This window comes from Arachis ipaensis, chromosome B9 (genome assembly GCF_059453495.1).
Source record: "Arachis ipaensis isolate K30076 ecotype BB chromosome B9, ASM5945349v1, whole genome shotgun sequence".
In the NCBI taxonomy this organism is placed as follows: domain Eukaryota; kingdom Viridiplantae; phylum Streptophyta; class Magnoliopsida; order Fabales; family Fabaceae; genus Arachis; species Arachis ipaensis.
In genome coordinates, this window is record NC_142444.1 from 18720534 (window position 1) to 18732617 (window position 12084).

The 12084-nt window shown below is 26.7% G+C and overlaps 1 protein-coding gene across 1 annotated transcript; it reads right to left on the reverse strand.

Annotated features, from left to right (window-relative positions):
- Positions 1 to 1236: 1236 nt before the first annotated feature.
- Positions 1237 to 8857, reverse strand: LOC107617549 (seed linoleate 9S-lipoxygenase). The gene is made up of 9 exons (XM_088498508.1): positions 8489 to 8857; positions 5584 to 5870; positions 4795 to 5035; positions 3902 to 4225; positions 3506 to 3591; positions 3310 to 3417; positions 2904 to 3205; positions 2291 to 2554; positions 1237 to 2200 (listed from the first exon to the last, which is right to left on the reverse strand). Exons 1-9 carry the CDS (start codon positions 8718 to 8720, stop codon positions 1447 to 1449), a joined length of 2598 nt encoding a protein of 865 aa, XP_088354634.1. The 5' UTR covers positions 8721 to 8857; the 3' UTR covers positions 1237 to 1446.
- Positions 8858 to 12084: the final 3227 nt, after the last annotated feature.

Genomic DNA, 12084 nt, shown 5'->3' on the forward strand with positions numbered 1-12084 from the left:
GCGCGCCGCGTCGTGTTGCCTCTGTTTTCTACCGTGCTCGTCACGTAGTCTCAGTTCCAATTTCGCGCTACCTTAATCTCTCCCACTATTCTTCTCTTTTTAATTCTAATTTAAAATTTCTCTTGTTATGAGTTGATGAATCTGATTTTGATATATATTGATGAATCTAATTTTAATATATGTTGATGAGATTGTTGTTGTTTTTGATATTATTATTGATGGTTATGCTTTAGTGATGGCAGAAGTATGGTGGTAGGGTAAGAGGTGGAGTGGAGTTGGGACGAAGGGTAGACTTGAAATATAAAATTTTGAAAAAAGTATTTCAAGAATAAAATGATATTAAAGTTTCAATCTCTATCTCCAAAAATTTCAGTCTTCTATGTCCCTACTTTCTCGAGGTATTGAAGAGATTGAAAATTTGAAGATGGAGCCTAAAATTTTAGTTTTAATCTCTAGTCACCAAACACAATACTAAATTCCAGTCCTCTAGTCTCAATCTCAGTACTCCTTAATTACCAAACGCTACCTTGGGGTTATAATTAAACATTTTGGGAGCTGCTCAGATAAAAACGTTTAAAACGTCTTTTTTTTAAAGATATTTTTTAATAATTAAAATTTAATACATATAATTATTAAATCGTATAATTTTTATTAAAATTAGATCAGACAAATTGATTTAGTCAAAAAATCAATAAATTATATATTGAATCGTTCTAAATTAATATTTTTTAATAAAAATGAGTACAATATCCTTATTATAAAAAATGACTAAAATACTTTATTATTATTATTATTTTGAGAACCTTAAATTTTAATCTTTCTCTTCTCTCTATGTTACCATAGGATTAGAATTTAGAGTTCTCAAAATTATACATATATATATATATATATTAGTCATTTTTTATAATAGAGTTATTATAGTAATTTTCTATAAAAAAATATTAATTTTAATCAGTTTAATGTTTGTTTTACCAATTTTTCAACTAAATCAATTTATCTGATATAATTTTAACAAAAATAATATAATTTAATTGATTATATATATTAAATTTTAATTACTAAAAAATATTTAAAAAAAACGTTTTAAAAGTCTTTATTTAAATAGTTTCCTTATTCAAAATGATACAAGTCATATATCAAGAAGAAAAAAACTTAAAAACCAATAATTTTAATTTATATTGGCCAACATTTTTAACCAACAATCCAATATTTTTAGCCTAATAACTTAACACAATATTTTTAATGAATACTTTTAATTATTATTGACTAAGTTAAAAACATAAATTGTGTTGTTCTGTAATATTGCTCTAATAAAGCCTATGTTAAATGCTAACCGAGATGGGCATTATTCAAATACAGTAATATGATCATATGGATGACATGCATCATCATGGTGTTATTAGAAATGGCAACAAATAAAAATGAAACTCCAAAGAAACCCTATTTTCAGATGGAGATACTGTTAGGGATACCTCTGAAAGTTAAGCCTTCAGTGCTAGAAGGAACAAGCAAAGTATAGGGAACTTCAACAGGTCCAAACCTATTGCTCAAACTGGAATCCTTGTTCCTTTCTTGAATCTTACCCTCAATCTCTGCCAACTTGCTCCCAAACTTGTTGAAAGCTTGTATTGCCCTTGAATCACTTGTCCAGTTAGGATTATCCCTCTGCCCAAGGTACACTTCATCAGAGGCATGCCTTGACAAAATCTCAATCACTGAGAGATCAACAAGGGTCTGATACTTAGGTGTGATTGTTCCCAAATAAGCCTTTTGAGGATTTTTCACCATCTCATCATAGTCTTTAGTTCCCTTCTCTGGGATCAATCTTCTACTTAGAGTTGGACGGTTAAGGATGTAACCTCCATATGGATACTGTCCGAAATTAACGGCCGCATGAAGCGCCGAAGCGGTCCATATAATGATAGAGCAGCATTGAATCAATTCTTGAATGCTTTGCATTTTTGGCCACCATGGCTTGTCTTTTAAGTCTTCATGACCCCTCTCTACAGCTTCCTTCCACCATGCCTGCAGTTCTGAATCTTTCTTAACTGCTTCATCTGAAGGGTAGTACAAGGAAACATAGTCTTGGACCCATGTCTTAATTGCATCCCATATCTCTAGTCCATCAACTGCATAAGGGTAATCCTTTATCACTAGGTTAAGGCCATAAGGTGAAGAAGGATCTTGAATTGCCAATCCCCTGTATCAAACACAAACAGTTGAGTTGGATCATCAAAACCAATTATTAAGTATTTAACACCCCAAGATATATTGTTTAATATTGCATTACCTCTTAACAAGATCAGCTGGTAAAGCTTGGTCTGTGAATACCCAATTCTTGTAAACAGCTGAAGACATCTCTATGGAATTGGGGCCAGGCAAAAATGATTGCTCTATGATGCCACCTGCATTGATTAGTGCTTGACGAGCAAGTCCATTGATGTTGATGGTGTCACGATAATGAGGGTGTAGGAGTTTACTAATGGGGTGAAGCACACTAAGATTCCTATTTGTTGCTATGGCAAATGGCTCAATAACTGCGTGTGTGTTTAACCTATAATCCCCATCAACAAAACAAGATCAATAACCATATCATATTAATCAATTAGTCTCTAAAAGATACGACCCTAATTCAAATTAATCACTTCGTAAGTTAGATGAAGATGTGTTTGTCATGTAGCATGATAACATGATAAGTTAATATCACGCGTAATAAAATAATTGGTTAACATGTGACACTTAACGTGACACATTATTTAACAAACAGAAAAATCAATTTAACTTATAATTGTATCTTTTGGAGACTAATTTAAAAAATATATTATCTTTAAGAAATGAGAGGAATTTGAATATTGACCGGATACTCATTCAAGATTGAGTTAGTTAGATAAAATTATACATACCAGTGGCTCATGAGTTGATGATAACACGAGTCGTTGACAATTACATGAGCCTTGGCCAATAGCCAAATTGTGCTTTCAACACCTTCAGAAGCAGGCAAGATGACTTTACTAACAGCACCATATTGATCTCCACTAGGATGTGGCAAACTTAACTCAATGGCAACTGGCTTCAATTTCGCATTGTCACTCAAGAAAAGGAATGTTCTAGTAGCATAAGCCTTTGCAATTTTGTTGATCCTTTCTAGATATGGCATGAAGGCATCATGGTAATCCAATATGAATAATCTATTACCATTAAGTGCCTGTACCATGTATATGTAATTTCAATTAATTAGTTATGTATATAATTTTGGTTCATGAAAATAAGCATATGAGTTTGATTATGTGGAAATTCTTAATAATATACCTGTTCCACTGTGAGCCCATCTAGGTTAGTCTCCATCTCTTGTTTTGAAACTTTACTGTTTTGGTCACCGTAGATGGTAGCATCTAGTGTGCTTTGGGGTGGGAACTCCTGTCATTTTGTTAAAACAATATTATGAGAAAAACTTAATTTTTTAATGGTTAACGATATAAATATGGTAGAAACTGTTTGAACTTACTTGAAGACGTCGAATCACACAAGGATTTACACCAGCAAGCATTTCTCTTGCAAATTCTTCATCAGTCATCCATGCAGATTTGCTAACTGTTTCAAATAATTAGAAAGAATTAATTAATTAATTAACTAAGTCAAAACGTTGCATTTCTTAGGCATCAAGTTATTTATATTGTTATAGTAGTTTCATTTTATGGGGACATACATAGACACATACATATAATATGTTATACAGTGATCAGTCAACTTTGATAACTGAGAGCCGTCAGATAAAAATTTAGTCAAATATTCAAATCATTTAACGGTTCTCAGCTATCAACTTTTTTTATCTAACGGCACTCAGCTATCAACTTCACGCGAAGTTGACTGCACCTGAATTTCCACCATATTATATATATACCTCTGATTACATGAGGTGGTGGGAATTTGAGTGTTTGTTCGCCATCAGTCCGAAATATTTCTTTGAGCGCCGGCAAGGGACTAATTTTACTGAGCATATCTGTGGGCAGTTTGACTCCTCCTTCGTAGAGTTCTCGTACTTCGTCGAAGCTATCAAACTCATTCGGTGTGAAGTCTAAATCGAAGATCAACGATTCGAAAAGAGGCAACACGTTTTGAGACAAAGATTTGATTCCGTATATGAGGAAGTCAGATGATTTCAAGTGACCAAAATTTTCGTCTCTTGGAACATAAGTCTCCGTTGGTGGAGTCTCACTTTTAGGATCTATTCAGAATAAAAAAAAATAAAAGTCATTATGTGCGATAAATAATGCGCTCTACAATACGATCTATGTTTGAGTGCAACCACTTTTTAGTTTGTTAATATATACTACATGAGAAAATAAAATGCATTGATCATTAGATTTATGTTACATTAATGACGAATATTAGTTTTGTTAATGATGAGGAACCTTTTTTGTCAACAAGTACGTACTTCATCTTTAAATTACTAATTTCACAATACGTTGATATTTTTAAAAGTTACATTCCTTAATGCATTGATCATTGTTAAGTCATGAGAAAATATAATATCTTTTTCAAAAATACTCTTTGTACACCAAAATCAGCTATTAAAATCAGTCACCAATGTATTTGTATATAAATACATGTGTGGTTTAATTTATTTTCAATGTGTATTTATATTTTAACATGTATATTATACTGATAACTGACTTTAGTGACTAATTTTAGTGTACTCGTAGTATAACTCTATTCTTTTATACTAATTTATTAACATGTTAAAATCTCGACGGCTAAATTGATAATTTGAGTACACTTAGAATTAAGTTTTACCTTTTTTGGTTGGTTTTCTACCAGTTCTAACTCTTCGAGGGTAGGGATGAGTGGAAGAGCCTCCAAGGATTGGGCGAGAATACTTTTCACCACGATCTGGATTACCTAAATCATTGTAGACATCATAATCGTAAATCCTATCGTATTCTTTGCGCTCCCCTGTTCCATCTCCTCTTAAGTTCTGCAACTCTTCTTTTCTGTACTTCAATAGTGAAGCAGGTGTTTCACTAGGTAAAAACACCTGCAATATATTTATATATAAATTAAAAATTTTAATAATAATTATTTTGGTAAAAATTTAAATGCAATTAACTTCTTATAAAGTTGATAGTTAATAACTGAAAGTTTTTAAATGAAAATTTAGTCAAAACATTTAAATTATTTAGCGATTCTCAACTATCAACTTTATATAAAGTTGCCTGCACGTGAGTTTTTATTAATTATTTTTATAGATATAAATCATATAATTTTTTTTATCATGTGTTTTATTTTATCAGCTTAAATTTAGTTTAAATTTAAAAAAAAATAATTTAATTTTATGAGATAATATCAAAACTTCTATGAGCTAAAAATTTAAATTTTGACTTTTGAAGACTCAAAAAACAAAATGAATTTTAGCAAAGACAAATAAAAAGAGAAAAAAAGTCTATACAAAGAATCTGCACAAATCCAAAAATAAATTCCTGTATAAAATAAAAAATATAATTATTCATATATTTCTTCTTATTTTCTTAAACTTGGAAAATTATTGAATTCAGTTATGTGACGTTTACATGTATAAGGGCTTACGTTGTTGATAAAGAAGATGCGGTCCTTTTTGTAATTTTTGAAGTTGTAGACCCATGAGTTGCAAACAAAGTGAATAGTTCCATGGTTTGGAACGTCTTCAAGAGTAACACTAACGAGGAAGAACTCAGTTTGCATGTAGCTTCTGAGATAAAATGCTGCTGGAATTCCAAACTCGGCATCATAATCAAAATGAATATCAAATGCTTCTTGCCTTGCTCCCAATGTGGGTAAGGTTGGAAGATGATTCTCTACATAAGTTTCCTTTCCAATTTTCCCATTTCCGTTTGCTGAAAAAAAATTGTAACAAAATGTAAAAAAAAAGAAGAAAGAATTTGCAGTGATATTCAGCTTTGTTTGTTTGCTTTTCTAAGTTCTAACATAAAAGAAACACATTTTATTTTTGGTAAAAATGATTATTTATTTTATTTTTCAATTATGTATTTATACTTCTAAAAAACTAAAAAGAGGTAGAAAATAATCAATTTTTGCCTCTTTTTTTTTTTGAGAAGCAGGTAAGAATAAAGAAGCAACTGAGGAGAGAGAAGAATAAATCATTAATTTACAAATTTATTCTCATAATTTTTGAAAGGAATAAGTGCATTCTTTTAAAAAAATGCATACCTTTAAAATTTGATACTATTATACCAATATTAAAAATGATATAACCAAAATCTTGGTTAGAACTAAATTTAATTTCATTTTAAAATTTAAAAAAGTAGTTTTAGAAAAAAATTATTCTAAAAAACTGTTAGAAAAATTTAATTATTAAAAAAGATCTTTAACACCAAAATTATTAAGAAGGACTAAATTTTTTTTATAATATTTATAATATTTAAGAAAAAGAACGAAATTTTTTTATAAAAAAGATAAATATATCTTTAATTATTTATTTATTTATTGTTTATAATCTTTATATTAACAATTTTTATTTCTCCTAAAATAATAATAATTTTTATTAATTATTTATTTTTTATTTTTGTGATCTTTCATTCTTTTTTTTCTCATTAATAATAGAAACCCAATATATAAACCCAACCGTTATAAACATCTCAAAAGAATGAGAACCATGGTAAAGATGTACATCACTAAAAAAATTTGGCCATTTTTAATATTAATTTTTTTAATAATTATATCTTTTTAACTGTCTTTTAGAATAATCTTTTCTTATTTTAGTGTGTCCTCATTACACGTATGATGTATGTATGTATAAAAATTTTATTTTTTATATTTCATATTCTTATTAAAAATAAATGTTTTAATTAAAATAATATAGAAAATATAATATAACTATTTTTTCTTAATAATTTATGTAATCATTTATTTTATTTTATAGAAATATATAAATAATACATTAAATTTTTGTTCAAAAGTATCATATGATAATATAAAATAGTATTTTATTATGTATGATCCTAATTGTAATTTTATTTAGAAAAAGTACATACATATTTTTTATATTTAAACAATTTAACTGTTTCTAATTCTGACACATTTTTATAATATATTCAAACATAAAATATTTTTCTATCTTCCATTTCAAATTTTAAAAAATAGGGCATTCCTCCTTGCACAATATTTTATGCCCTAACTACTTATAAAAATATTAGCAACATGCGTGGATGAAACTAAAGAGTAGTAATATATATAAAATTGTCATTTAATTAGTGAATAAATTAGCATAACAACAAGAGTGGGTAACAATCATGATTTTTTTTTTCGGTGGTTAGGTAACAATCATGATTATTGGATCTGACCCTATCTTAAAGAATAGAAAAAATTTTAAATATACTTAATACATCGATATTTTAATAATTTTTAACTATTAATTTTAACTAATATATATTATATATATTTTTTATAATTAAAATTAACTATTAAAATTATTGAAACACCTATTTATTTAGTATATTTAAAATTCTTCCAAAAGAATAATCATAGTTCAAAAGCACACTTTCACGGACATGAACTGGTGGGAATAATAATAATAATAATAATAATAATAATAATAATAATAATAATAATAATAATAATAATACTGGTTAGATGTTGACCTATATTTTGTTTTTGTTGTTGGTTTTGGTCAACTTTTTCTTGTGCATAGTTTACGTACCTAATTCACTAATTCAGTATAAAATTCTTTTCCAATTTTTATATTCATTATCTTAAAAGTGTTACATATAAGGTTTAAAGAGTATAGGTAATCAATGTATTCGAAGTACTAGTTAAAATGAGTTAAGAACCCCCCCCCCCCCTTCCCTCTCTTTAAAATTGCAATATATTTAAAACTAAATTATATATATATATATATATATATATATATATATATATATATATATTAAATTTTTGCGATAAATAATATTACAAGGTTTTTACACAATGCAAATATGTTTTTTTACACACTAAGTAGATTTAGTTTACATATATATGATTAATTAACAATATAAAATTATAATATATTAGAAGTAAATATCATTTTTAAACTAATTTCTGATATTATTAATTCTTTGTTTAATTTCAAAAGGCCAGTTAGAGTTGATTGTCAAACACAAGAACTTGAAAGACAAGAAGACAGAGTAATCCAATAGTAGACTAAAAAAAAAAGAATTATGTTATTTAATTTAGACAATTCAACTAGCCTTATAAACATTATTTTCCAAAAAAACAAAAAATTCTTTCTAACTTTTTAAAAAATAAAAAATCTTTTTGCATATTACAAAATTTAAAATTAAAGGTAAAAATGATATATATATATATATATATATATATATATATCAAGAGGACCAACAAAAAATTCTGTGAGAAAAAGCAACTTTTAGTGCTTATTATGTATTAGAAGAAAATATGTTTTCCCTTATCAAAATATGATTTCATGGAAGAAATGATGATGAAAAAGAAATTAACGCACCATCAGTCTTGGTAGCACTGATCAACTTAAGCGAAATTTGGCGGCTAAAGATGGCAGTGAGATCATCAACTGCATGGCCAAGTAAGTCAGTGGCAGTGCCGAGGAGGCCGTCGAATGCCCCGGCAACGCCGCCGTTGGGGATGGAGGATATGGTGTTGAAGTCCAAGACATTCTTGGGCATCAACACCACAGTCCCCTTGATCTTTTGACCCTTGTTGAAGAGAAACGACATCTTTTCAAATTGTTCTTTCTTGAACGTAGAGAAAACTCCTATATTGGAAAATTATATATGTGGAAGAAGCTGGTTGCTTGTGACGATCCAAAGGAATGTTTTGTGCTATTTATAGACCAAGTAACAAGTACAATCTATGAAGAAAAGTATGGTTCACATTAATCAAATTAGATACTACTAAAATGTCCATTTGATTCGCACTAAAAATATTAACAAGATTCGATCAAATATTTATATTATTAATTATATTAGATGTATATTAAACCATCGAAATCATCTACTAGCAAGATAATTTTATTTATATTGTTGGAGGTATAAATACTTCTGCGCTACAATTTAAAATTTTTTTGAATAATAATAATATTTATTTATTTATTTTTATTAAATTATTAAATTTGATTTTTACAATAATTTTTAATTTAACTTTTAGTATTTATATTCAATTTAAAAGCTTTATTAATAATTCTCAAATTTAAATAGAATTAATATTCTTTTTTAAAAATTAACTTAAAAAATATTATTTATTTATTGGTGTTTCTTTTCTTAAAGTTAGCTTTAATTTTTGTCATAGCAATTACATTAATTAAAAAAAATTTTTCAACTATAAATATTATTAAGAGTCGACTACTTTTAATTATATAAGAGGTGAATTTTTAGATAATTGTTTAGTGAATATATAGAAATTAAGAGAAACATTTTAGTTATATGGTCAAGGAAAAGATTATTTAATCTTTTCAAAACATAAAACTTAAAAAATTTTAAATTATATTAAGTAGATTTTAAATTACTATTTTAATTTGTTAATTAGATATTTTAAAAATTAATCATATTTTATAATAAAAAAATATATTTATAATAATAATAATCATACTACGTACGTGTACATAAAAAATAATTACTTTTATAGAATACACGTTAACAATGAGTTAAACAATATATGTATTTATTATTATGTTTTAGTAGTTGCATTTTTATGTATACATAATATTTATGTTATAAAAATTATTATTATGTTTTATATACTTTAATTATCTTTTACTGTAAAAAGATCCATTACTGTCTACTAATATAAAATACTTATTGTATCGTTGTCTAGGATTAACTATCAGGCTTTTCATATTAAAAAGATTAATACAGTGACTTCAGATTCTAAAATTTTTTTTTTTTGGAATATTTCTCCATTAATATTTTTACAAATAAAAAAATATATTCTAAATTAGTAAATTGATCTATTCACTTTAAAAATTTATATGCAACATAGTTACATATAATAGAATAGAATGAAAGATAAAAAACCAAAATAATAAGGAGCAATAAATTGATAATAAAATAACATATATAAATTCGTGAAGTAAATAAAAAATTAGATTAATACTTAAATAATAATTTTTTTTACCAAAGATAGAAAAACTCAAACCCGTGATCTCTTAGGTGAATTGTGAGTATGGAGAGACTATGTCATTTGAGATATAACTTATTGGCACCTAAATTATAATTACTTGGGTTAAAATTTATAATTGAAAATATTAAAAAGAGAAATAATAAAATTATAAGATGCATAAAGCCATAGAGAACTATATAAAAAAACATAAAGAATTTAAAATTTATTTTTTGATGAAAAAAAGATGACTAATAAACAAAGAGTAGAAAAAAAGATTAAAAACATAAAATTAAAAAGAGAGTTTAAGAAAATAAAAGAGTAATGACTAAAATTTGAGAATGAAAAAAGATTAAATTTAATTAGATTAATTAATAATTAAAATAATAAAAAAATAAAAAAATAAATTTAAAACTTTAAACAATTGAATTTAATTTATTTATAGTAAAATTATTTAAAATTTAGAATGAAAACACATTTTATATATATATATATATATATATAAGAGTGGGGAGATCGTGTCCCCCATTTTAGTAAGTAGGCCCGTGCCTGGTCCTGTGGGTTCCAATAATGGTTTATTTTAAGTGTAAAAAAAAAATCCATATGCTAAACGTGATGATCATAAACTTGCAACGAAGTAGGTTTAGTTTTTAAAAAATAAAGTTAATTGTCATCATACATATCGCCTGTTAAATTAGAATATGCCTTTCGGTATGGATTATTAGTACCCATTTAATTTATTTATCATTCCAAACACAGTTTCCATGTGTTTTTAAAAACACAAATCTTATTATAAATCAAGTTGATTCACTCTTTTATTACTACTGGACGAAGGCTTAAATAAATAAATACACAACATGATATGAATTTCACCGTCATCTAATCACATACAGTGGAAGAAATATATAAAATTAATGTAATAAACATTAATTGGGTATTTGTATAAAATTAATGGTACATAAAAATTAAATTTTTAAATAAAATATAAATTCAAAACATATAATATTAATAAAATCGAATCAATATTTAATTATAAAGTAAAATGATAAATAAATTTTTGAGAGGTTTACATTTTAGAAAGATTAATCTTTAAAAAAAATATCAATAAAGTCTTACAAGATAACAAAATAGTCAAATTAATTTAAATTAAGACATTTTATCCAAAAACTAATTTAAAAATAATATGTCCACATCTACTATAATCTTATTAATACTTTTTTTCTGCGGAGACTATTTTATTCGAAATATAAATCTTTAAAATTTATTTATCATTTTTAACTATAATTTCTAGTTTTCTACACATATATATCCACGAAATTCGTAAACACACTTTTCTTTGCTTATAAGGCGTAACAATGGTGTAATTAAATTGGCTCATCACGCATAAGGCAAGGACTCAAGGCGCATCGAAGATTCATTGTTTCTGCCTTTTCTGGACAAAAAACAAGCATCCATATAATTTTATAAAAAAGAATAAAATGAGTTAAGCCTCAAAGTGATTATTGAAATTACACTCAAGACTCAAGTTAATTCTTAAAGTTAATAATTACTTATTTTTGTTCCTGAAGTTATACTCTGGGACCGAGGATCATCCTTCAGACACATTTTGGCGTCACTGGAAAGTTGATCTGGACTCCTTTGTCTGTGACACACTAGACACGTAATGACTAACTGATGTGGATTAGTAAATTTTTTTGGTACAATTTAATCCATAAATCAAAATTAAAAACGCTAATCTCCAAATTTAAAATTTACTCTCTACAATACTCCCTCTCTTCTCTTTTTTTCGCTAGGAGGTTGTTCAATAAGGTTCCGGATAAGGCAAAAAACGCGTGACATAGATTGTAATGGTTGATGTGTATGCTAGGAATGGGGATATGGAAGCTACCAAGGAGATCTTTGAACAGATACCAATGAGGAACTGCATTGTGTGGTTATCTATGATTTGTGGTTATTGCAAGAAGGACAGTGTCGAAGAGGCTAGGG

Excerpts from the sequence above, each read along its gene's own strand:
- LOC107617549 (XM_088498508.1), bottom strand. The coding sequence starts at position 8,720 with ATGTCGTTTCTCTTCAACAAGGGTCAAAAGATCAAGGGGACTGTGGTG. Across the intron at positions 5,036-5,583 it reads GCATCTTCTTTATCAACAAC|GTGTTTTTACCTAGTGAAAC; the intron begins GTAAGCCCTTAT and ends AATATATTGCAG. Across the intron at positions 3,418-3,505 it reads GTGTGATTCGACGTCTTCAA|GAGTTCCCACCCCAAAGCAC; the intron begins GTAAGTTCAAAC and ends ACAAAATGACAG.